This window comes from Anser anser (assembly GCF_964211835.1).
Source record: "Anser anser genome assembly, chromosome: Z".
NCBI lineage: Eukaryota > Metazoa > Chordata > Aves > Anseriformes > Anatidae > Anser > Anser anser.
This window is the reverse complement of record NC_139723.1, coordinates 33900596-33927906: the sequence shown is the minus strand read 5'-3', so window position 1 is coordinate 33927906 and position 27311 is coordinate 33900596. Positions and strand designations below refer to the sequence as shown.

The following is a 27311-nucleotide window of genomic DNA, read 5'->3' as shown; positions in this document are numbered from 1 at the left end:
TGAATATTTATTGTCTCTTTGGCTATAACAAAGTCAAAGGTAACATCGAAGAAAATTGCTTAGATCTTACATTTTATTTCATGATTATTATTCATAATTAATTGTCACTGGCATCATAATGTACTATGATCTAAGATCAGTATTATAGGAACTATTTTTCTGATGGATTGCTTGCCAGCATGGAAGTATTTCAGAGTCTGTAGGCTAGCTTAATTTCCATTAGTACATAGGACAAAAAGCTGTTAGCATATGCTGGACATTTTGGAGCCTGAAGAGATGCATAGGTTTTCCTATAGTGATGGATGAAAAATGCCCATACATAATTCATACTGCTCATCATAGATGCTACCCATGTAAATCCCAAGGGTGCTGACTGGAGACCAGACCTTCCAGCATTCAAGTCTGTGTTTTATCCTCCTGTTTTAAAAGCTTTATTGGTGTGAGTTATTTTTAAAACATCTCTGGTAATGATGAATTTGAATTTTTTTATGCTATTACAGTGTTTAAGTTTACCAAGTGTTAGATTTAAATGGCCTTTTCTCTGTATTGTGATAAAAAGCACAGTTATGTTTTTCTTGTCTTAGAAAAAAACATTTTAAAAAGAGGTACTATAAAAATAAAATATCCATTGATTGCTACTGAACTTATGCTGAAAAGTATGGTAGAATTATATGTGAATCATAAATTAATTTTCCTACCCGGAAAACACAGAGAGAGGGAGAGAGAGAGAGAGAGGTGGGTTTTCCCTCCTTTTTAGTTTTTTAGTTTCCTAACTCTGGCTGGGATTTTTAAAGGCATCTTTAGGTAGCAGACACCAAGCTGAGATTTCCTGAAGTTGCCTCCATGGCAAAGGCATAGATGCCCTTGCCTCGCAGCAGGTGTTATGCTCAGCTATAAGCACTTGAGCCAGACCAGTGCACCTCTCTTTGAAATGCACTGGCAGAAGAGCACACAGCTACATACTCTGAGAACCCCAGGCGATGGCAGTCAGACCCCAGGACTTCAGCCTACTGTGCATCTGAATTATAACATCAGATTTCTTAAGTTGCTACAAATATTAAAACAACACTGTTGGAAAGAGTCCAGTGAGGGTACATTTATATTTAACCAGAAAAATCAATGAAGAAGCATTTGTATGACTTCTTATTATTACACCCAACACAGTCAAAAGGATACATTTAAAGGGGGGAGGGGAGATAATAATGGGAGTTTTCTTCAGGCAAATGTTGTATTTGGGGCTGAAAGGCAAGCTCGTATTTTGCACCAAGTGTTGCAGGTAATTAATTTAATTTAGCTCTGTTGATGAAGCTTTTGCAAATTACAGAGCAAATCACAGTGTTAAAGAACATAAGTGTCATAGGAAATAAAAGTGTAAATGTGAACTATACAGTGATATCTAATTGTAACTGACTTTAGAAGGGTCTTTTTTCATTTGAAAAGAAAGGTTCAGTGAGGTTCTGTGCCAAGTGTGCCTAATGGTAGCTGTTGCTATCTTCAGGCTTCATTGCTGGGAAAAAGCTAGCTTCATAAATCTGCCCTGGAGTCCTGAAGAGTCCTGAAGTTATAAGTTTTGCTGAGGGCCTTTTGCAAGGTCAGAATGAGGCCAATGGTCAGCATTTTGCAAATCCCCCACCCCAACAGGGTGCAAGGCTAACTGGTTTATATTGGCAGTGATTCGATTAGCCCTGGAATATACAGTTATCACGATGCTCTAAAAACAGGTTGAAAAAGAACACAGGAAATCAGATGAACCTCCATTTTAAGAAAATTTCCTTCAAAGAAATGTCTTTCCTTTTTGCCAGTGGAAATTTCGGCATAGCTTGGGTGATGAAGCCTATTGGAAGGTACATATTTACATTGACTGTCCATTGGCTTCCAACTTTGCAAACACACAAAACCATAAAACAACCTGTTGTGGCCAAGAGGTGATGGCTGTTGGAGTCCCCACCACCACAGTCACCTTCAGCACTACATCTATACAATTTATCCCCTGGTGCTTCCCACTGCTGCAGAACAAATGAAAATTAAGAACAAACTGTGCTAGTTTGCACATCCTGTACACCTGTCTGGTAGACCCTATAGCATCTTTTCCTTGAGCACAGCTATCACACCTGCTACCCGGTGTTTTCCCAATATCCTTAATCTAACAAGTTTTTCCAAAGAGGAAGGGCAGATGTGAGAGACACAGAGTAGGCAATATGTACAAGCAGGTTAGGGTTGTTGGCCAGGAGTTCATGCTGCACCCAGAGGTGTCAGGAGATACCAAAGCACCATCTGGCTTTTTGCTGCAGAGGCTTTGAGGCTCGTGGGTCCACTCTTGTTCCGTAAGATATCAGAAGGTGGTCCATAAAAATGTACATCTGTTCCATGCAGATATACCTGCTCTATTTCAGCGTTCACACATTCACTCCTTTGAAGACAGGAAAGCAAAGTAAATGGAGGAAAATAGAAGTAAGGAATTAACATTAAAAGTGGAGGATAATTTTTATGTAGCTATGCATGAGAGCTCTTATATCAACACTGTGCAGAACGATCCTTGGACTAAGAAACTCTGGAGGAGCCTTGGATTGATGAAAGGTTGAAGACACTTCTCTAGAGCATAATCACAGGTAAACTCTTTGTCCTTCCAAACATCCCAGATGGGCCAAGGACCCCATCCAAAGGTCTCAGTGACTCACTTACTTCATTGGCTAATAGTTTTATACATGCATGGTGAATACAGAACAACTTGGGCATACTGTGAGCAACCTCAGGCATGAATCATATTTGGTCTCTGCACTCCAGAAGGCAAGCATTTCAGTGTGGGACACCAGTTTAACTTGTGTCCATTTCAGATCTGCCATCTTTAGTGAGCAAGAGGGACAATTTCAAGAGCGAAAATTCTGTTTAGATAGCCTTTGCCTCATACTTTCCAAATGTACTTGGCTAAGAAATTACAGGAGGAATCAGGCAAGAGTTCAATAAAGCTATGATATTCTAGAGGGATGACCACAACTCTGCTGTTATACCTTAACAGCCTCAATTTTTCAGTGCTTCCGCATAAAATGATGATCTTTGTAAGTACATTTTCCAGCCATTCTGCTAGTTCATTATTTCTCAGTTTCTCTATATTTCTCAAATGGTCACATGTCTGCGAGTGTATGAGGTAATCTTACCTGAAATTTTCATTTTCAGCACCCTAAATTGTGCTTTTAATGTGCTGAGACCAAGACTCCGGAATGACACAAAAAGATTTGAAAAATGTTGTTGTCTATCTTCTGCCCGAGGTTAAGGAAGACTGTTTTTTCACTATAAACTCTCAGTTAATAATTATGAAATGCTAAATTTTCTATGATATAGTAGTCTAATTAAGAAAGGACATTTTCTGAAGTCTGATATTCAATCTAGTTGTAGGATTATATTTTTGCAGGAGCCATAGGACTTTACATCGCATGTTCACAATTGCTTTTGTAGCCTAAGTACCACTGAAATGAACCAAGACCTAAGATCCAGAGTGGATCCTGAGCCACAGGAAGAAAGAACATCCTACTCAAGCAGAGTTGGCCAACCTGTAGGGGTTCTAGTGTGTGCAGGTTTGGGGGATTATAGTTTTTTTTCAATTCAAGTTAACTAAGTGGATTTTCCAGAAAGTCCCATGACCCAGAGAACACATTTAATAAGACAACTAAATAATGGCCTAAGAAACACTACAGCTTGATGCTTCCAAGGTGAAATTGGTCTCCCTGGAGCTCTCTGCTGCTGCATGAAGTTCATTCAAGTGGGTCGTTCCCTCTGTCAGGTGTATGGTTTCCACACAGACCTCTACTGTGTCCCTCACTGGGCAGTACTGTGTCCCCATGCTCCCACTCACCTAACTCTATAGGATGGCCACCCCAAAATCTTGAGTGCCTAGCAGCTGTGTCACACTTCTCATGAATGTAGCATATAACTCTAGAGAACCTGTTCCAGCATTTGCAGGCATCATATTCTTATTCTGTAGATGCTAGATCCCAGTATTTCCAATGAGTTGTAGCTGTAAGTCACTTCGGGGGAAAAAAATACATCGCAAGAATTATATCTTCCAATTATGCTCTGCCAAAAAAAAAAAAAGTCTTTTCATAGAATGAAAACTGAGTTGTTAAAAATAATTAATTGCATTCCTCTTTAGAGCACTTGGACAAATATTCAATAAAAAAATGCACACTGTAATCACATCTAATAAATGTGCAACAATACTGGGTTAAATAGGAAAAGATCAAAAGTGATGATCTGTTTATAAAATGAAAAGTGCTGGGATATTCTGCTTTCTTTTAATCATGTCTAGGCAATGTAGCTAGGAATAACAAAGATAAATACGAGCTATATACTAGCTAGGTTTGAATAAGTGGTGCATGTTTCTTCAGCATGTTTTCTTGTTAGGGCTCTCAGCCAGCGTATATTCCCATTTTAAGTACCAATTTCCCATTGGATTATTTGCAATAGAAACTGCATGATATGAATGACTTCCCCTGAAATTAAATTACATCCAGGCTAGGAGTTTTACCTGTAAGCAAGCATAAATCCAGCAATATATATGCATGGGCATGTCATTCATTTTATCAAAGACTTAACCAAGCTTTCTATGCAACTAATGTATATCATTAGCAGTGTTCATGTAGGCATGTAAAACTGTCTCTTTAGGAAGAGATCTGGGTGGATTCCAACTTACTTAACCCTTAAATGTTACTGATTGGCAGGAGAGAATTGGCATTCCCAATGTGTACAAGCTACATAAAAATCCATTTGGTCAGAAAATTAGGGTTGGATTTAAATTATGCATCATGCAAGGGCAAAGAAAGTGAGAGCTGCCATGGTTATGGATTTGACCCTATGGGAAGGATCTCCAATGGTACCAGCTGGAGGGAGAATCTCTGTTCTGCCTCTCCCCTAATGCTGGGGCCTGGGGGTGCTAATTTTGGCAGGTGAGCTGATGGAAATGGCGTCAGCCCCTGTCCCCCACTGGGCATGCAGCCAGCCAGAGGGTGATTCTGGTGAAGGCAAGGGAAAGGGACTGGCTCCTTATCTTCTGGAAAGGAGAGCCCTGCTGAAGTCAGTTCCCAAAGCTGAGATGGGCTCCCACTGCTCAGAACATGGTCCTAGCCGCCGTCAGGTAGCAGCTGACAAGAGCGAGGAGCCACACAACAGGGACAGGAGCAGGGCCAGAGGGGAGGGCAGTGCACAGCCCCTCTGCTGGAGGACACCACTCCTTGTAAGCCACCCTGTGCCCTCATGGTCTGAAAACGGCTGACTATTTCACATGGCATCTTTGAGCCATAGCCCCCTTCATCTCAGTAAGATGTTTAAGGGTTAATGGTTGCTGCTGTGTTCACTGCACTGTGGCTGTTCAGATACCCCGTACATATTTTGGTGTGTAACCCTTACAGAAGCTCTGGTCATGTAGCCCACAGAGGTGCTCTCAAGCACTGCTCATTTAACTACACGCCCCTTTGCCTGTTTCATGTGCAGACACAGAATAGCCATAATACTCATATGTGATTTGTTTTTTGAGTACAGTGTATTGCTCTTTTCTGAAACTTTTTCCTTTTTCTTTCTTTTTTTTTGTCAACTTTCTGCATTGGCAGAGCATCTTGGGATTGAATTTATGGGTATGGACCAATCATTCCTTTTAGCCTGCAGATTTTAGAGCCTGAGAGATAACCCCTTCCCCCTCCCCCTTTTTTTTTTTCTCCACCACCCCTTTTCAATTCCTAACCAATTTCTTTATGCTTTAGAAGGGATCATACAGCTATAACAACAACCTGTCAAAATATTAGCAGCAATCAGCTCACTAAAATGGTGATACTGGTAGGATATTCCAGATCTAAGGAGGTCTAGGAATCACTGAAGTAATCATAACATAGTGTACATTTATTTTTTTCTGATGTGTAATTTTGACTAGTTTTGACATTTGCTTTTGCTAAGTTCTTCTAGGGTAGCCAAATTTTGGAAATGCTGAGAGCATTAAGCAAAGTGACTAACTAGTCTATAAAAAAAGGATATGCTGTTATAGCCACTTAAAATTCTGCAAATTTACAGCTTTGAGCTCTGGTTTCCAAGTAAAGTTTTATCTCTAAACCCACAACTAGGTATGTAAATAGGATGCATATACACAGTTGTAAATGATAGCCATGTATACATTTTCTAGGTCTGTAAATTAGCACTGAAATGAAAGTTATTTAGGAACATAAATACATGTTGACAGGAAGACTCTAGGTCCTCGAGTCAGCAAATGTGTTCAGTACTTATTATAACAAACTCAATAATTGCACCCGTCCAAGAACATTGGTAGTGGATAGTTTTTTTATGCTACAGCTTAAGATAATAGAAACAGATCTTTAAGTCCTCTTCGTGAAGAGACTACTTACCCAATTAATGTTTAGTAATCTTTTAATAACGTACCTCTTTAGTAGGCTAACTTCAAATTCAAGTCATTCTTATTCTGGCAACTGATTTTTATTATAGCAACTGATGTTTTTCATACAATTTTACTTCATATTCTTATTAAAAATGCGCACAAAAAATGTCATTAGCTTAAGCTGTGAACTGTGGAAAATCCATTACAAATCTAAACTTAGAAAATCTATCACAACCCAGTTTATTGTTATTATTATCACAAGATAATATTAATTCTCAGTCATAAAAACTAGGTTTTATTAGAAGATATATGGCTACATTAACGTATGAGAAATTATATGAAAATCCTTAGAAAAAAACTGACTTGCAAATTTTGCTTTCTATCTAAGATAACACCAGTGGAACCACCTCTTGGAACCAAATTATTTCAAAAAATGGCAGAGACCTTTAAGAAGAAAAGCTTTAAAATAGAGCAAATTTAAGACCACATTTATTATCAATTACATATAAATTAGGGTGATGTGAAATTAATTGCATAATGTGCATGTTTGAAGGGCTGCATATAGAGGGATTTAATATCTTAGAGCTGTAGAACCACAGAATCATAGAATATTCCAAGTTGGAAGGGACTGACATGGATAAGTGAGTCCAAATGTTGTTTAGATTTTCCTAACATTATGTAGGGAAATATATTTATTTACAGAATTTTTATACTTAATTGACCAAAAGCAATTCTAAATTCTCACTGCACACATATTCCTCTGTGGGCTTTTTCTGAGCTAGTGTGATGAGCACTTCCAAGGCAGCCTGTATTTCTGTGCTGGGCATCATCAACCAGCTCTGTGTGCACTGCACCAGCCAGCGTGCCCACTCCATGGGGTTTCAGGGCCATGCAGCCTCCTTAAGGCACCTCTGATATTCCCCAGGAAGGAGTTTGGGAGTGAGATTCCCTGTAGGAGAGGCACTGGTGTGCCACATCCTCCCTACATAGCTGTCTCCAAACTCCCTGCCACTGCAGAGCCACGGCCGGGACCCCTGTCCCCCATCCCCTACCACCCATCAGCCTGACGTGTGGTGAATTTTTGGTGGGAGCTTGCTGGTTCCTGGGTCAAAACCCCATCCTCTACTGCAGACCCACTGCTCAGGCCACTAGGCTGGGGGTGCCACTGCTCCAGACCCCTCTGTGCCCCCAGGGAAACCTGAACCCTGCCAGGCACTCTGGAGCTGTTGACTCTCCTGGGGAGCCACTTCTCCCCAGAGTTTAGGGAGGGCATCAAGTTAGGCTGGATTGTCCTCATTCTGAAAGGTGTGGGAGGGGATTTGGTTAATGAAACCATGCCCTGGCGTGTATCTTTCCATGCCCCTAAGGAACCTACAAACCCACAGATGTGCCAGTGTGAGAAGCATCGCTCACAGCTTTACCCACAGCCGGCTTCTGTTGATGCGCCCTCATTGCATGCAAGCCCAGGAGAGTCCCACATGTGTGCAGCAAGCTTCAACCCTCTGACAGCACTAGCAAGGCAATCACCACTTTGCTGCCAGGCTCATCTGCAACAACACCAGCCTACAATAACCCTCCTGAGTCAGTGCAGTTTTTGCAGTTTTTCCTCAGTATAAACGACCAAGCACAGTTTCCACTGTTACTTAGTCCTCCTCCTCCTCCTTTCCCTTCCCACCCAAGGAAAACGGGTTGATACATATTTATTCATTTTGCTTTCACAAGCTAACAGCTGACAGCATGATCAAAAAAAAAAAAAAAAAAAAAAAAAAGTAGATTCAAAGCATTTCAAATTTGCCCCTAAATTGCTTAGCACAATTCTCTGTTTCCTGTGACATTCGTAATACACCATTTTCATGGCTAACTAATAAGCGCTTTTAGAAGGGGCATAAATGGGAAGGGGATCAAGTGCCACTAACTAGCCTAGGCAAGGAGTTATGCTGTATGAGAAATCCCTTCAGATTCTGCTTCAGCCTTGTTCTTTTTGTCCCCAAGCATTTCTTCACTCTGTTTTTTCCAGTATCAAGCATGCTGTGCCAGGCCTGCAGTTGATTTCTCAACCCTTTAACCTCATTTTTCCCTGTTTTTCACCTTCCTCTTTTTCTCTTTGTCCTGGTTTGGTTTGGAGTTTCATCCTTTCCTTCCTTCCCTTTTTTGACTTCCTATTCTTGGAGGTTTGTTTTGTTTTGTTTTCTTTAATACATTTTTGCAGCATCCTAGTTTTACCAAACTCACTTCTTCTCCCCTCCCCCTTGTAAATAATCAGTGCTATTAATTTTGTCTGAGAGTGCTCATGACCTGTTTGCTGGTGTTTTTGTTTACAGTGGGTTTGGCTTGTAAGAAGAATTATTTCCGTGATAAGGTGGATTGTATCAGAGAAATTAAGATTTCTTCTTGCTTGGTGATTTGTAGCATGTAAGATTTGACATCTGTCATGAATCTTAGGCAGTGAGTAGCTGCGTTGAGGCTGGAAAACCTCAAAGGGCTAATGCCCTACTGATATTTTGCAAATCTCAGCACTGGATATTGGGTCGTGTCTGCACTGGCACCTAGCCATCTATCAACAGTTGGCGAAAACATTTATTAAATTAATTAACAGTTATTTCAGATAAGTGAATTACAGTGATTGAAACCACATTTCTGAAGCAATAGCTTCAGCAATCCCACCACCTAGGACAGAGAACAACCACCTTTATTTCCCCAATACCCATCACTCCCCACAAATTCCAGGGTTTTAATCTTATGCTGATCCTGCTCAGAGTCTCAGTCCTTTTTGCTTCCCTTCTTTCCTGGGGAACAAAGTAGGTGTGGATTCGGACAATCACATTTTGTCTCCCACAAGCTGGGAAGACTTATCATGGAGACAAATTTAAGTGAGGTCCTGCGAGGTGGCACAAATTGCAGTCTCAGGCACACCCCTGTGCACCTTGGTGCCCACAGCAATTTTAAAACTGAACTAAGGAAGCCCAGGAAACACTTGAGAGAAATAAATGCTCCCTCCTTAGTGGGGAGGATTTCCTCCTTAACTGACCTTCTGTGCTGGTACTTTTTCCATTACTGAGGTGAGAGGATGTATTCCATTCTGATTTCTCCCCTGGCCTCCTCAAAGCTCCTTTCAGTCCAGCATTTTAGAGACCCTGAGCTTGGATAGAGACTTATGACACATGTGAGGGACCACAACAAGGAAGTGATTCTCTATATCGCCTTGTGAATTGCCCCATAGGCCTTTTATGTTTTTGTAAGACCCTCTTGTCAGTAATAATGCTGACATTTATTCCTGAGGCACTGCGGACCTGTGCAGCTTTTATTCATTGACTTACTTTTAATCACCAGTATTCCAACTGCACTCGATACTGCAGACTGACCTAATGCCACCCTCCGGTCCAGATCCCCCAGAGCAAGCTTTCGGGACTGTCTGCTTAATCAAAAACAAAACTTGAGAAAAAAACAAGACAGAGACCCATTTTTGTCCTAAAAACAGGAATGCAAATCCACATTCATAAAAGCTACCTCTTCTGTCAACACAGAATGTGTGTCTCCATTTCAGCACTCCTTACGTAACGTTTCCCAAGTACAACATACACTGATGCTCTCTGCCAAGAGTGATTGAGGCTGGAATGCAAGGGTAGCTCCAATCCAAACATTACTGGTGCTACTAACGTCTTTATAATAGTAAAATATCTCTCATGAATGAGATCAGCAGCAAGTTCTCATCACAGAGCAAGTTGCCACTTTAGATAGAGCAGAGTTCCTTAGCTAGACATAAAAAGATGCAAGTGAAAACCAAGAATTTCTCTGATACAACGCACTACTAGTTACTGATACTGCTGTGTTTTTTGAGCTGCACTGGAGAAACAGTCTGAACTTTATGACCAGAGCTCAAAACCTGTGTTCATTTCCATTGGTAATATGTTTACAAGCCAAGCTCATGTTTCAAATGTAGAAGGGTATTTTGAAATCTTTCCTGCAAAGACAACTGAGATACAAGTTGGCATGGGGGCAGAGGGACATTGGATATGAAAACAGTCAAAAAAAAAAAAAGATAATAAAATCAAGAAAATACATTTATCTAAAAGACTTATAAAGTTGGCTTTCATTCCAGCTGTCTTTGCAGAGAAAAACTTCCAAAGCATTTGCAAATTTATGTTATTACCTTAGTGTGTTGCACTTTTATTTCCAGCAAATGCTGAGTGTTTGTCAATTGTGAAGTTTTTTTCTTAGATATTATTCTTGCTGACTTAAACAAAAAGAGATTACTTTTGACTGTAATTGTACGGATGATCACTCGTCCTCGGTACTCTGTTTAGAGCTTACAGTGTAGTCCTGTTCTCCTTGCAGTCAATAATGATTTTGCCTGAAGTGTGGTGGCTGTGTTTCGGTGTGGCTGTGTGAATCTGTGCAGTGGTATGTAGCATGCCAGCTGTGGACTGTGTGCACCTTGCCTAGCTATCCTCCATGTTGTGACCTTCTCTGTTTTTGTCCCTTTCTAGAAGCTGAGGAACTGTACCAGAAACGGGTGCTGACCATAACTGGCATTTGCATTGCTCTTCTAGTAGTTGGCATCATGTGTGTCGTGGCCTACTGCAAAACCAAGTAAACTTTTCTCTTCTATTTTATATCTGTGATTGTCTGTCAGGGCCTTCCCAGTTGACTGTAGCTTCTACTTCTCTGAGCATTTGGTTGTTAACGGGGTTTCTCCAGAGCTGAACTGAAGAGGCAACCCTGTGGTCAGGTTACTATGGTCAAGCAAGGCGGTTGCAGGTCTCCATGTCAATAAGTGCAAAAATAAGATGGGTATCTGAGAGGTTTCTCACCATTCATATGTGACTCAACCAAATTTTACCGACTTGCAATTCATTTATCACACATTTATGATTTTCCTAGCTGGATGGGAACAAACCCCATCAGTGGAATCATGTTGCTACCCAGCAGTAAATTTTAAGGATCAGCTTAGTTTGTTTATACTTGAGAACAAGATTAACAGTGTTAAAAGTTAGTAAACGCCAAAGGCCAAAGAACTGAATGTGAAAGTACTCCCAATGCAAAAGTAGGCACTTTAATGCATTCTCTGAGCCTTTGTAAATTACTGGGGGTGACTCTCAAACATGCATGAGGCATTCTGGGCCATAAATTATATTGAACATCAGCAGGATTTGTGCTGCCAAAACTTCTGGCTGTTCTTATAAATCTCCCCACCAAAACACAGAAAACCCTTATCATAAATCTTCTACATTTGTATAAACCTGTAGATTTACTGTTGCAGGGCCTGATCAGCAGTTCGGTTGTTGGTTTTCCTTGCAAGCTCCACCAATAATGGATGTGTTAAAAGCAGGGAGGGGGTCATTTGCCCCCTCAGTGACAGTCCAGCCACACACACTCACATGGCTCCTACCCACAACCTTTGTGCCAATGGTCAGCTGGGAGCTGGGAACCACTGAACACTAATAAAGAGTCAGATTAATTATTCTTTTTAGAAATGACAACGGTCAAACTAGGGCGGATAAACAACATCTGTCCTGATCCAAATATCATTGAAATCAGCTAAGGCTTCCTCATGAATTTAAATAAACATTTAGTCAGGGTTTTTAAGTACCGTTTTCTGTATAAAATGCCCTCAAAATACACCAGGAGTATGGATGCTTTGCCACAGTTCATCCCGGATATCAGCAATCATTGCTAGCCAAAAGTGAATTGTTTTCAAATACAGCTGGCAAGAGTGAAAGCGAGCTGCCAGTTTGTGGCCCTCCAAATGCAGCAGTGATGCCAGGCTGCTATCTATGAGATGTTCCCTGCATGCTTTATCCTCCTGGTAGGAGAAAATGCAGAAACCCAGCAAAATCCTGGAACAGTATTAGGAGAACATATCAAATAAAATGAAATGGCTTAGATCTTGTAGGTCTCCTTGCAAGAGATGCTGCTGATCAAATGCTAAGGCAACATCTTTTGACACTGAGTCTTGTTTCAGAAGTGCTTTATTTGCCAGTCATTTACGTTAAGGAAAAGGCTCCTCAGAATTAGTGAAGCACACATTACAATTCCCATTATTCTTTCTCCTCAGTACTCATTCCTAGAGTAACTTCTTTTTTTAAGTTAGTGTCCTTTAACTGGAGTAAAAATGACACATGTGGAAGCATGCAAAATGCAAATATACTAATCACTAAATGTGGGAAGTAATATGGATTCATAGGGACAGATTCCCAGGCAGCAAATGACAGGATATCAGCCCCATAGATGATGAATCCAAACTTTCTAGAACCCACTTTCTCTAACAAGTGAAGGGGCTTGGGTCATTCTCAGTTCCCACCAACACAGCTCCAATATTATGGACCTTGAAAGGTGCTGTGAAATCAAGTTAAACATTTTTGTGTGCTTCTTCTCAGCCCACACTGGCTTTTGGGTAGCTGCCCAGATATCTCCCTGCCCTACTCTCCATCCAGTTAACTACCTGTGTTTTCTAACATGATGTCTGAGTAGCTGTGACTTAGATATCTCCAAAGCACAAAGCCCAAGTGGACCAGTGATCATGTCCTGCTGAGAAAGGAGCATTTCCAAGACAGTTGTGTCTGCTTGCACCATTTATACGGAGTGACATAAATTAGGTGTCTTCCACTATCCAGGCCCATATATGTACACAAAATACTTAAAATGCAGTATGTCAAGTCATGTCTTCTTTTTCCTTAAGCTTCCCTGGATATCAAGCTTCAACATATTGTTTTCCATCCCCTCTCCTTTTTGGAAAGCTTGAAATTGTCCCCTTGAGTTCAAAACATGATTGAAAACAGTTATGTCTTACACCATCCTATCCTGCCAAAAATATCTGCACTTCTGCATACAGCTTAGGGAGTTGTGTGTGTTTCAGCTCTTGCCACAGCCAAGGTCATATGCACTCTGCAGTGTGATGGAGCCTGCATCCTCCCTTCACTTCCCTGGATTCTGTGGCAGGAAGGTGGAAGTTCTCCAATATAATCAGGCAAAACTGGGGAATATTGATAAATTAAGACTGAAATTGAATAGCACGCTCCCTGCTTATTTATTTTGGTGTTCCATTTAGTGCATTCTTCATGGCCTTTGCAGCACCCGGTCGTAGTATGCTGCAGATTTTGTCATTGACAGCCGATAATGCTCTCCTGAAAAGTTCTCTTAAGGAGAACTGGAACAGTTAGCAAATCGGGAAGGATCAGCTGATGATGGGGCACAATATAAGTGTCTGAGTCAGCTAGAGACTGTGACATTAGTACAGAAGATGGAGGGTTCTTCTGAATGCATTAACTGCCCTGGCATCCATCTGCTAATCACTGGGTTCCAGTTTATCTGATGCTGTAATGAAACCCTCCAGAGCTGCCAGGATGGCTGCAGGCTCAGTGATACCTCACGTAGCCTCTTTCTTTGTATTATTTCTGGGGCTTCCTCTGCACCCCTAACTTCTTTAACAAGTTTATACATTTGGAGCACACTGTTGGGGTAAGTGGGGTAAATCCCACAAAAAGTGCATAGCTGCAGGATCACAAAAAGCCCCAATCGTAGCAATGCTGTTAAATTTTGCCGCTGATAGGCACCTTGGCCTGCCTGTGAAACAAAGGCCACGCCAGAGAGGAAGCAGAAAGGAGGCTGTTAGGTATGCACACACCACCACTGCAAACAGCTGCATGCAGGCCCCAAGGTCTAGGCCACCCTGTGCAGTGTGGCAGCTCCCTGTGGAGAGCAGAGAAATGAGACCTGGAAGACTTCTGGAAACCTGACTATGGCCATGGGGAGGGTAGCAAAAGTGTCGGTGTTAAAATCTCTCCTCCTTCCCTTCAGAGTGCAGCAAAGAGCTTCTCCTGAAACAGAGCACAGCTTGGAAGTGGCCTCCGTCTCCCTCGCACATTTTCCCATCCCCTTGTGGCCTGCTGACTCCTGGAAGGGTGCCCACACATCTCTCCCCTCTGCAGGTCCCCACAGCTCCAGCTGCAATTAGACCTGCAGTCTTAGGGGTGACTGAGATCTTGCAGCAGTGGGGAAAGTGCTAGCAATAAAGAAACTTTACATTATCATCATCATCATCATCATCATGCTGAAAGGTGCAGCTGCTTTCCTTTTGTCTATTAAAGCCGTTTCCGTGTTTCATATACAGGAAGCAGAGGAAAAAGTTGCATGACCGCCTTCGGCAGAGCCTCCGCTCGGAGAGGAACAACGTGATGAACATGGCCAATGGGCCGCACCACCCCAACCCACCACCAGACAACGTCCAGTTGGTGAACGTAAGTCCTACTGCTCACCTTTCAACCTAGTTTGCCAGTGCCATGGCAGAGCTTGCCCTGACACTGTGAGACTTCTCCCTGCCACAGGCTGGTGGCTGAATTCACTTGGCTTTCTCCACCCAGAAACAATTTGGGACTCTGTGATAAATACGCAGTAGGATGAGATACATTTCCACAGACGGCCATTTCATTGGTGCATGCCACAGTGCTGCAGCTGTGCCTGCAGGCCTGGGACACCAGAAGCAACAGCAATACCTCAAAACAAACAAACAAACAAACAGAAAACAACAACAACAACAAATAAAATGGTACCAGCACTGCAGTTGGGCTGAGCGTGACCACAGGGATCAGTTTCTACAAACACAATTTCTTGCTCTTCTTATTGCCCCTTGTGGTTGGTGAGTGGGGCCAGCCATTGTAGATCAGGAGTGAAACCTCATCAGCACACACCTCAGGCTCCCTGTGCACGTCCAGGGAGCAATGACACCTGTGACCCTCAGTTCAGTAGTCCTCAAAACCAAGTTTCTTCTTTCAAATATAACAGCAATGCAGAGCTTTTCACGTAAGACAGTGAAAAGAGATAGACACCATCAACCAAAACACTGCTGCAGCAGCTTCAGAGAAGTTGTTGAGGAGTTAAGAAAAGGAAAAAAAAAAAAAAAAAGAAAGAAGCTTTGGGGTAAAAGTCTAGCTGAAGACTTCACCTGATAGTAGCAATGACTGGGCATTGCCAAGTCATGGCTGGCCAAGTATACCCTGGCCCTTCGTCAAAGAACAATGAGCAATGGGAGCAGACAGCTACTCCCCACCCAATCTCTTACCCAAGCCTTTGTCTCTGCTAAGGCAACAGCAATGCTCCCACTGATGTTTGTTAAGACACATTTTCAGAAGAGCTCAGCTTGTGCTATTTCCCCTCAAATAAACTAAATAATGAACAGCGATTAAGAGACAGGAAACAAGTAGTCCACATTGAGTAGAATGGAGAGTCCTACCCAGAACAGCATATCTGGTGATATCAGTGGGCTACAGATAAAAACTGTTCAGTAGTCTAGGCACTACAAACCTCCAGCCCCATCTCACAGGGCTTTGAGCCATTGGTACTGAATGCCCATTGGTACTATTTCCTGCCCAGATATTTATGGTGCGATGAAAAATTGCCAGTGCTAATTAACTACTCCTGTCTTGCCCACTGGACAATATTTTTTTATTTATTTTTTTAATCTTTTATCAATGTGCTGGTTGCCTTTCCATGTCTCTATCCTTGATGACTTCTCATTTCCTTCTTACATATGTAGGTTGATTATAGCCTGACTGGGATGCAGCCTTTTGCTAATTTCCTCATTTGTTTCCTTCAATCTTGAGTTTAGATGGGATAAATACATGGAGGTGTACATGAATGTACTCAAAAGTGTAAGTGTTGTGTTTGCCCACATTTGAGTAACAAAGTTAATGCTTTGGTGCATTAAAAAAAAAAAAAATTGTCTTTATGGGAAAAAATACGTTAATTACATCTGCAGATGTGCTGTAAATTTTGGTTTGTAAACATGAGGTTTATATGGTTTTTTTCAGCAGTACGTTTCAAAAAATGTAATCTCCAGCGAGCGTGTCATTGAGCGAGAAACAGAGACCTCGTTTTCCACGAGCCACTACACCTCAACAACACATCACTCCACAACAGTCACCCAGACGTCCAGCCACAGGTACTCAACAGGGAAGTGAAACAGCACCTGTAATATCCATCCTGCTGCCATTGCAAAACAGAAAAGATATGAGAGAGAGAGAGAGAGAGAGAAGTATATGCTCCCTTTGTAGTGTATTAATTTTATGACTAACAATATTTAGTGTCATGTCACCTAACTAATTAACTTTCCAGGAATTTACAAAGTTCTTATTGATCGAATGGCATTACAACATTGTTAGAGTGAATTTCAGTATATGCAGATTGCTTAATCAATGACTGGTCTTCTGTTTTAAAGATCAGTCTCCAGTCCTAGAGTATGGAAAGCCTTCCTTCTTCTTCCTTTTACCCAGACGTGCAAAGTCATCTCAATGTGTGTGGATTCCTGTAATTCACAGAAATCTGCAGCCCCAGTTACCAGCCCTAAGGCGCTGCACACCCAAAGCTCCAGCAGAGTCCTTGCTTTCCCCCAGTTAAACTTCTCATCTGCATTTGCAATCAAAGCACCGTCTCACCCTCTGCTCCCTTCTCCTTCTTTCCTGCAGCTGGAGTCACGGCCACACTGAAAGCATCCTCTCCGAAAGTCACTCGGTGCTTGTCAGTTCCTCTGTGGAGAACAGCAGGCACACCAGCCCGACGGGGCCACGGGGCCGCCTCAATGGCATCGGTGGGCCACGGGAAGGCAACAGCTTCCTCCGGCATGCAAGAGAGACCCCTGACTCCTACCGAGACTCTCCTCACAGTGAAAGGTACCACACACTACCTCATTTCTTCCAGCTGGCCAGGCCTGGTGATCCCAGAGGGTTTCCCTGCTTGGGACCACAGGAGGAAGCCCAACAGTGCTGCTCATGTAGGGCATACCTCCCCTCATTTGTAAAGGTGGTGTACTTTAAAGTCTACAAAAAGCATCTTGCCTTTCTGCCTCTGCTGGATTTATTCCTAATAGATGCAGTTCACATTTGGATAAGCTCCACTGGAGTAACTTTTCAGAAATTTTCATTGTAGAGTAAAAAGGGATCTCTGACTAATTATTGATTTTAAAACTGAGAGATTTTATCAGACACAAAAGACAGGGACAAAACAATGTATGGAGACAATGTATGGAGACAGGGAGAAATGCAGGAGGAGGGCAATAAGGACTCCTAAGACTATAGGAATTCAGCCACCATTTACTTTCTGGGGGATTCCAGATGCTAAACCCATTATCTCTTTTGAAAATTCCCCTTGACATCTTACTAAATAAAAGCAAAGAACACAAACTGCAAGCCAGAAGAAGGTAAGTCTTCATTGAATCAAAAGTAGTCAGAGGCAGAGTTAGACAGGATTTTTCCAAAGAACTAACTTTTTTTTTTTCCTCTGGAAGTCTCACTCATCAATACCTAAGGTCTGACTTGAAGTGAATGAGTTCTAAGAAAACTTTCACTGAAAAAGGCTTTTCAGCTTGAGGTTGGGATTTTATCTCAAGATCATGGCATAGCCCCAGAGCAGAAAAAGAAAGACTGGGAAGAAACAAGGTATTTGAAGACAGCCTTGCTCCCAGAAATCAGAGGCCAAAAAGAAAGAAAACAAAGGGTTACTGGACCAATTCTCTGAGCACTGTGAAATCACAAGAGTTTTGATATCGTGGGACGTCCATGATGTCAAAAATGCAGCTAGGCAATCCACAAGGAGAGTGAGTTATATAGGAGACTTATTGTGGTTTCCAGAAAAATGAATGTGCAAGTACAGCAAAAGCCATTTCAGTGGTACTCCCTCTGCTACACAAAGACCAATTGTTTAGTGGCAGGACAGTGGACTACAGCTGAGGGCCCTCTGAACATGGTTTGTAGGACCACGAAGGACAGCGAACTGGCCCTCTTCTTTTAAAAATGTCCGTAATTTACCATGCAATTTAGTTTTCAAGATATGTGGTTCACATGAGATAAACAACCATGGCCCCAGTCCAGCAGAGCACTTACTCAAGATTAACTTTTAATTGTGTGAGTAGCCCTGTTGAAATCAGTGGTATTACTCATGCGGGTGAAGCTTGCCATGTGCTTTGCAGTATCAGGATGTACGACAGTAAATACAGCACTGTTCCCTGCCTGAGAACTGAGCTGGAAGCACTGCCACATGCCCACCAGCAGTGTGTAATAGAGCTTCAGATATATGGGCATCTGGGTGTGAGGAGCACAGATCATTCACACAGGCTTCATGTGCTGGTGCAGATGGCCTGGGACACACAAGAGCCACACCCTGATACACCATGTTGTTAGGGAGAGAAGAAGAAGCATGTGCCCTTCCATTTCAATGACAAGAAAAGATGTTTTGTAAATGATTCGGTTTCTAGAATATTATGGCACAGGTGAAAAACAGCAACATTTCTGTGATAATTCACCATGCATTGATGGCTTAGCCTCTGCTCAAAATGACAGTGAATTTGGAATGCAGAAAATAGTTCCCCAGGCTTTAAATTAGGCCTCATCTATATTTAGCAAGCAGGAAATACATGGAAGATCATTTCTGAGAGATGGATTGCGGGTATGTGTGTGTATGTAAGTGAGAAAATAAGAGTTATTTGCAACTAAAAATGATTCTGAAACATAAAGGAGAATGCAAGCTGACAAATTACTTCCTGAAGCAAAGCAATGTTGAATTAGCAAATCAAGTCTGTGCTCCATCCATCCTCCAGGTCCCCAGCTCCCTTACAATTCTGGAATGAAATGGAACAGACATTAGCAGAGACTCTTTTGCATGGCCCTATCCCTCTGTTGCATCCCATGCCATAAAACCTGTTTATATGAACAGAGGTCTCAATCATAGGCATTTTACAAGGTCTTTAGCCATCTGACAGGAGAGAAACTCATAAAATATCATCTCTGCATGAGAGGTGAGGTTAGCAGCAAGTAACTAGTTAATTGGCTGGGTCTGTATACACTCTGATCCCCTTTCACCAAGCCAGCATGGATGGCCAAAAATCTGGATAAATCCATCACCTTTTAACCTTCCTTTCAGGAAAGGCTAGAGCTGCATGTGTTCAGTGCCTGCACCTCAGCTTGTGGACAGCAGCTTGTTAGCACTACCCCATTGTTCTGTGTGGGAATACACCAGAAACATGTGAATGCATGACACACCAGCATGAGTAATTTCACTCTGATGGAAGCATGCACACACAGTACATTGAACACGTTTAACTAACTTAGTACGTTAAAAGAACCAGTTTAGCTAAACTCCATTGTGTCAACAAGACCTATGTCCAAAGCTGTACCAGAAGGCTTTACAAAGGCTTCAGTTCCTCAGACACCACCTATGTTACAAAGCGAAAGGGATGAAAAGGTAGTGCAAGGAAAAATAAAGAATTATTTTGTACATTTAGTATGCAGACCTATTAACTTCCATTTGTTCTCACTTGCAACCACCTTGATTAATTCTTGTGCATAACTCCAATTTCTTTTTCTCCTGTTCCTCAGCTGATGTAAGTCGTTTACCTCAATTGAAACCAATTTACCCTAGTTCACATCTGTTCAGGATCTGTGCTGGTTTCTCTTTTTTCCAATAACTGTTTTAAACAAGAGGCATACATGGAATTGAGTCATAGGTTGGATAAGGAAGTTGGATTCAGATTTATTTTGATACTTTCAGACTCAAATAAATAAATCACTAATGAAAAAATAAATAAATTCATGAACCATAGCCATATAACTTGTCTCAATGGGTCTGTGTGAGAGATGTAGCTTAGAAAGATTTTAAGTTTGGACGGAGCTGAAATTCAAGAAAGTAAACTTAGGATAAGAAAAAAAGCAAAGCCAGACGATGCAAAATGTCATGTTGGGCACTGTGCCTTTGATCAGGAGGTTTCAAGCTGATCCTCATGAATCTGCATGACCTCATAGCATCCCACAGAGCTCCACTGATCCAAACCAGCTGAGAGTCCTCTTCCTTTGAGACAAGCTCAGTAGCAACACCTGAGCTTCACTTTCAGAAGTCACCTTTGACCACTCCCCATCCTACAGAAACTTTTGACAGAATAGGCGCAAATTTTGCAGAGCATTCATTAACACTAAGTCAGAATGTCCTCTCCATCAGCATTTGTTCCCTGGTGAAGACGGATAAAGCTTCATGTTTAGGCTTATGAAGCACTAGCCAGAGCCATCTGAGTTTGGGCCCAGTCAGAACAGGCAAGGAAGCACATGCTGATATGTAATAATGCCAAAAGTAGATAATAATAATTTTAATGCTGCAAAACCCAAAGGGAAAGTTGTAAGGATTACATTGCACTGAAACAAAAGCTGGCATTTTAAAAAAAAAAAAAGTGTTTCAGATGTTTTATGTTCTTTCAAAACAGGAACAGGGTTGTAAGGTGGTAGCTGCAGTGTGGAGATGATTTAACAAGTGCTCAGACAAGTGCAGTGCTTATTGCAACTTGCTAGAGGAGGAATATATGATTGCATTTGAAATGCTTGAAGCTCTATGCGCTCTAGTGTCAAGAGTCCACTCTGCAATAAATGTACCTGACTCTCATGCTGGATTCCTGGGCATGCCTCAGGCACTGCACTAAGCAGCCATGTTTGTTTGCAGATAAACATATTGGGCAGAGTAGCTAGATCACTGTGTGTGGAGCAGCACAAAGCTGCAGCGACAGGGCTGCAAATCCTCCTCTGACTATCCCTAGCAACTGAAATTAACAGAATCTGGCTCTAGATTTTGTGCAGACTTTGTGTTCCTCCTTATCCTGAGACAGTCCGGTTGCCAGAAGAGGGTGAAGCCCCAGGAGAACTGTCCCTCAGTTCCCTTCCTTTCTTTCCTCCTATTTGTTTGCATGTACCCCAGACCCTGGCCAAATCCTGCCAGAAGTGCAGCAGCCATTAGAGAAAATACTTGCAAATGCATTTTTTTTCTGGCAGTCCCCCAGTCTCTGAATCCCATCCCTGGCTTCATTCCAGGAAATTATTCTGGCAAATAATTTACAGCATCTCCATGGCTCTTCTGAGGCAAATAGACCTGGGGGCTTTGCTCTGCTCTTCCTGCTTTCAAACATTTTCCTCCAAAGTCCCAGAAGTCAGAGGTTTTACAGGCTCATATGCTATAGGACTAATAGCAACAAGAATGTCTGGATGCTGAGGATGCACATGAGGATGCTGGAGATCTTAAGGGGCTCTCTGCCTTCTTCCTCGCAGCCCACATGAGCAGCCATGTTCATGTATCGCCGATTCTGTGTCTGCAAACTTCTCCCATCTCTTTTTGTCAGGTATGTCTCAGCTATGACCACACCAGCTCGCATGTCACCTGTTGACTTCCACACTCCGACTTCTCCCAAGTCCCCCCCATCTGAAATGTCACCGCCGGTTTCCAGCTTGACCGTCTCCATCCCTTCGGTGGCGGTGAGTCCCTTTATGGAAGAGGAGAGACCGCTGCTCCTGGTGACCCCACCACGGCTGCGTGAGAAGTACGACAACCACCTTCAGCAGTTCAACTCCTTCCACCACAATCCTGTCCATGAGAGCAACAGTCTGCCACCAAGTCCTCTGAGGATAGTGGAGGATGAGGAGTACGAGACCACGCAGGAGTATGAACCAGCACAGGAGCCTCCAAAGAAACTCACCAACACCCGGCGGGTAAAAAGAACAAAGCCCAATGGCCATATTTCCAGCAGGGTGGAAGTGGACTCCGACACAAGCTCTGAGAGCACCAGCTCTGAGAGCGAAACAGAGGATGAAAGAATAGGTGAGGATACACCATTTCTGAGCATACAAAACCCCATGGCCACCAATATGGAGCCGGCCACTGCGTACCGGCTGGCTGAGAGCAGGACTAACCCAGCAAATCGCTTCTCCACACCAGAAGAGTTGCAAGCGAGGTTGTCTAGTGTAATAGCTAACCAAGACCCTATTGCTGTATAAGACGTAAACAAAACACATAGATTCACATGTAAAACTTTATTTTATATAATGAAGTATTCCACCTTTAAATTAAACAATTTATTTTATTTTAGCAATTCCGCTGATAGAAAACAGGAGAGGAAAAGAAAACTTTTATAAATTAAATATACGTATGTACAAATGTGTTATGTGCCATATGTAGCAATTTTTTACAGTATTTCAAAAATGGGGAAAGATATCAATGGTGCCTTTATGTTATGTTATGTTGAGAGCAAGTTTTGTACAGCTACAATGATTGCTGTCCCATAGTATTTTGCAAAATCTTATAGCCCTCAGTTATCCCAGCTTTTTTGTGCACTGCATTATAATGACTGAATGTATGATTTGCAAGAATAGCAGAAGTCCCTCTGTTTGCTTGTTGTAGAATCCCCAGATCAAAAAAGCCCTCTTATGGCACTCCCACCCTACTCACCTCACCAGAAAATGACAAAAACACAAAAAAAAAAAAGGAAAGAAAGAAAAAAAATCAACAAAAAAAAGATATTTTCTTCTACGAGAAGTTTTATTTTCCTTTCTGTATATGAAATGAGTTTTGTCTGCTCTCTGCCAGCCAAAAGGTTTGCTTCGTTGAGCACTGGGATAATAGTAGATCCAACAGCATGCTACTATTAATTACAGCAGGATAACAAACAAAACAAAACAAAAACAAAAACAAAAAAAACATAAAAACAAAAAAAAATGCATTAAGTAATGTTACTTATAGAAAGAAAGTAATACTGTGATTTTAAACCAAATATATTATTAATCAGAGGTCAGCTTGTAATCACTAGGAGCTGCCATTTCATTATTTTCCAGATACTAATTGTTCTAGTTATCCCTTAGAAAATGGGTTTAGGTTAGCTGAAGCTTTGAACCCAGTATTCTATTTAAAAGTTTAAAAAAAAATTAAAAAAAGAAAAGAGAAAAAAAAAAGATTTATATTAGTTTAAGTTAATGGGGCAAATATTATAGCAGATATCTGTAACCAAGCAAGGAAGAGATCTAGCTGGAAAACAAATGCCACTAATAAAAGTGCAATCAGTTTTCACCTCTACTTTTTAATGTTGATTTTTAAGAGATGATTTATTCTTTTTTCCCCTCAGTTTTCTCCTGTTTCTTCCCCTACTCAAAAAGATCCCTGACAAGCTTCTAGCAATACCTTGTTAGCATTGCTTTTGGAGTAAGGGTTATTCTTGGACACAGAAATGACTTTCAGGGAAGAATTTATCTGCTGAATAGTTAAAAAGGATAGGCAGTAGGAAGGACATAGCAAAAGTACGGAATTCATTTCTAGTCACCTTTACTGACTCCATTATTTGGGGTGGAGGAGGCCAGGCTGATGCAAAGGCCATTTAGGAAGGCAAGCACACCATGTGAGTTACAGCTGTACTGTGCGTGGCCATTTGGTATGAATGTTTATGTAGCCACTGATGGCCTTGAAGTCTTTGACTAGTAATGAATAAGGGTGTTGTCGGTGCTGGAGCTGTTGCATCCATTCAGACAGAAGCAAATGGCCTCTTTTGCACTGAATTCCTAACAGTTTAGTCAGGGTCACTCTGCCTCTTCTCTTCTTTTCATTTTTGTTGTGTTCAGTTGGCACAGCATAGACTCAGGATTGATGTGGAAAACAAATGTTTTTCCTAGACTCCGGGGATTCTGAAAATGAGAACATATGTTCTACAGGTATTACTGGACTCTAAATAAGAGCCATGTCAAGAGAACAAGAATTTCAGCCAAACTACACTCATCCTTTGGGCCACGTCCTGGTCCCAGTTAAATGAAGAGAAATAAGTCAAGGAAATTTTGTGAGATGTAAACCCAAGGAACTAAAGTCCTGACTCAGTAAATTGTTCAAGCATATGCTTATGCTAATCCCAGCAAAAGTTATCTTCAGCATGTGCTAGACTCCCATTGACGCATCCAGTGTATGCATAAAGTTAAGCATGTGTTTAAGAGTTTCGCTGAACAAGATGTCCTATTGATTTGAGACCTGAAAGCAAAGTTTAGTAAATGAAGCTATTTATCAGGAGGATGAAAATTAATGAGTTTCTCACTGTATAGATCAAGCACGTCACATTAGTAAGAATTTGGAGGAGTCTAACTGACCACCAGATTCAGCAGAAAAACAACAAAAAAAAATTTAGAATAGGAATAAAATGATGACAAAGTTGGATGCTAGGATGCTGGTGGTGGAAGCAAAAGACCAGGAAACTAGTACAGCTTTGGGCTACATGGTGACTGAAATAGCACTGCTTATTTGAGAAGTCTATGGGAGATGGCAAAGCTTGACATCTACAAACTGTCCAGACTCAAGACCCTTTTGCCGTTTCTTCCCTAGCTGGCATGTACTTGAACACATTTTGCCTTTGCAGACCAAAACAAAAGCTCTGTTCAAATTCTGCATACCATACACTCATTTTCATCCCTTTAGTCATGCCTATTTATCTGCAATCCCATGCAGCAGTACATCCACCTCCCCAGTAACTCTACAACTCAGTAGTACAGAGGGCCAGGTGAACTTTCCTGATTGCAGACCACCAGTTTCCAAAAGATTTGCACTGTTGAGTTTCCAGAGGCACTTGAAAATCTGTCCTTTCAGTAACATTTCTGATACTGCAAAGATCGTATGAGACAGACAAGACAGAAAAAGGAGGGCATAGAAGCAAGATACTTGCTCCCAAAACGCCCATCTTAGTGGCAGAATAGAGATTATAATGCAGGGCTTTTGTAATGTCGTCCAGTATAGATCACATACAAGGCCAGCTCACATTCAGGTGTCTGTGATAGCCCAGACAGATTAATCAGGATGGAAAAGGATCTTGCCTTGAAGTGGAGTAAATTATTTGACTACCCAATAGGGCCAGTAGAAAAGGAAGGAGCAATTGCATGCCTGGGAGCTGTACATGTGAGATTTATTCAGTGTGAATCTAGGGGAAAGTGTCACACCTCTTCTGTTGCAGTGCGTCGAAGTCAAAGCGGTGTGCAGTCCCTGCTCCTCCCCCTGGTACATATAGTAGTGTGTTATAGAGTAAGCATGAAATTAGGCTGGGGACTTCACACGGACCTAAGAACAAGAAAATACAATTGGGGATATGGCTGCCTAAGCCCTTAGGTCTTTGGGGAGATCCCAGCCTTACAGCACAATTCATGCAGCAGTGAGTTACGGGAGTTGCCCTGGCTTGGCACTCACAGAAGTGTGAGCAGGACGCGGCCCCCTCCCCTCTGGACTTGTTTTTAGCATACTGTGAGGATGGTAGGCATCGTCCACGTCAGTCAAGTCCACACCCTGAAGTTAGCAAGTCTACATGGCCACAGATTCTGCTGGCGGACTGCAGCCAGCTCCTGCTGGCCAAGGTGCTGGAGACTGCAGCAATGCAGAGCAGAGCCAGCAAGTGCCTACAGGAAAGGCCAGCTCCCCCCTTGGGGATGTTCGCTTCATCAACCCAGACCTCTGAGCTAGACAGTCCCGATCCCTTTGGGCCAAGTCGTTCAGATTGTCCTGGTTTCTTTTCATGTCATTTAACTTAAGCCGTGAGTTCTCCCTGTGTGTGTGTTTATATGCAGAAGTTCTCCAGGAAAAAAGGCTTCCTTCAGGGGTGTATAGCTGGAAGATGTTGTACACAACCTGGTACAGCCTGCCTGTTCAGCTGGTGTAGAACATTACAGCTCCACAGAAGTTCTCTTATAACAGAGAAAAGCCTACTCCCTCCTCTTGGCCCACATATTCCCTTCCTCACTTGAGCCACCCCAACACCCCCAGGTTTGAGAGATCAATCACTGCCTTTATCAGGGAACCAGGGAAGCTCAGTCCTCCAAAACAACATTGCATCTCCCTGCTTCTCTCACACACACTACAAGCAGTTACCTGAACATCCAGGATAGCAAACTTGTGTTCCTTCAAAGGACACATCTCAACCTGTTGGACACTTCCTGGCTCTGCAGTGTGGCTACATACCATCAGCTGGGACTTACTTCTAGTAAGAAACAATAAAAAAGCACCTATGAAATGCTGCAGAGAAGGGCAGACAAAGAACATGGCCAATTATCATCATTTGTAATTCTCTATTCTATTGTAAATACATCTTGTACATACTTGGATGTTTTCATCATTTACTGTCTTTATGGATTATGTGTTAAATAAGACTCTCTTAGTTTATTGTGTAACACTGTAAATAACATAACGTCCTTTATTATTTATGCATAGGCATCTAACACGCGGAGAAAGTTATCCTCATATTATTTTAAGATATATGTCAAAAATATGTTGCATTTTTCCTTTTGCTTTGAAAAAAATTGTAATATATCCTCTTTTTCCCCTCTTTTCCTTTAAAGAAAAAAAAAAGAATGCTAATTTATTGTCCAGGAGAGAAAGGGGATGTAACTGAAAGGCAAACTGTTCAAAGAACATGCTATGGAAGCCACAAGCTACTGATAAACTAAAGAATTTATTATCCCAAATACAGCAATAAGTAATTGTTGATTTATTAAGGTTTTGTTATTCATTTTCAGTAAAAGAGGTGCTGGATTAAATTGCTTATGTGTTGTACTGACCCAGCTGCTCAGCAGACTGTGTCAGACCAGTAGTCACCATCTTTCTGGATCCAAATGTTATTGTAAAGGTCCTGTTTTGCCTAGCTCCAGGTTTGTTCCAGAGGCTTTATGCATTTCAAGCCACTGTTCCCTGAGTTTTCTAGATTGTTTGTATGGAGGCCTCTGGCAGAGATTCCTGTTCCTAGGTAAAACATTCGCAGTTTCATAAATTAGAATAATTAGATTTACCATGACCATTTTACCACCAAAGTGGGGTGGCAGGGGAGGTAGGAGGATGGGGGGTGGAGGAGTTGCTGCATCTTGGGGCTGTGAGAGGCTGCTCTACAAATGTCACCTCACTGCTCAGTAACAGTCAAAAAAGCAAAATAGATGGCTAGGAATTATTAGAGGACATGACCATAACACGGTATAAATCCATGGTTAAATATAGTGAGTGGTTCTGTTCTTCTTGTCTCAGAATAGAATTATTGGAATTCATTGGAAACGGTTTGGAGGGTGAGAAGGGTGAACACATATCTGGAGCCAGCAAGGTCCAGGGGACAGGGAGAAGGCTAGGACTCATTATCTGGGAACAA

The 27311-nt window shown here is 41.9% G+C and overlaps 1 protein-coding gene across 15 annotated transcripts in view; it reads left to right on the top strand.

The window, feature by feature from the left end:
- Positions 1-26669, top strand: part of NRG1 (neuregulin 1) — a 471972-nt gene extending 445303 nt beyond the window's left edge. For 9 of the 15 annotated variants that reach the window (XM_083818935.1, XM_083818934.1, XM_083818936.1 and 6 more), the window contains 6 exons: positions 5601-5624; positions 10861-10963; positions 14484-14610; positions 16180-16310; positions 16834-17037; positions 21516-26669. In XM_083818935.1, the coding sequence (XP_083675061.1) occupies positions 5601-5624; positions 10861-10963; positions 14484-14610; positions 16180-16310; positions 16834-17037; positions 21516-22167 (1241 nt within the window). In that variant the 3' untranslated portion in view covers positions 22168-26669. The remainder of the gene's footprint in view (positions 1-5600; positions 5625-10860; positions 10964-14483; positions 14611-16179; positions 16311-16833; positions 17038-21515) is intronic. The other 6 variants (XM_083818943.1, XM_083818945.1, XM_083818944.1 and 3 more) reach the window with 2 other exon arrangements.
- Positions 26670-27311: the final 642 nt, after the last annotated feature.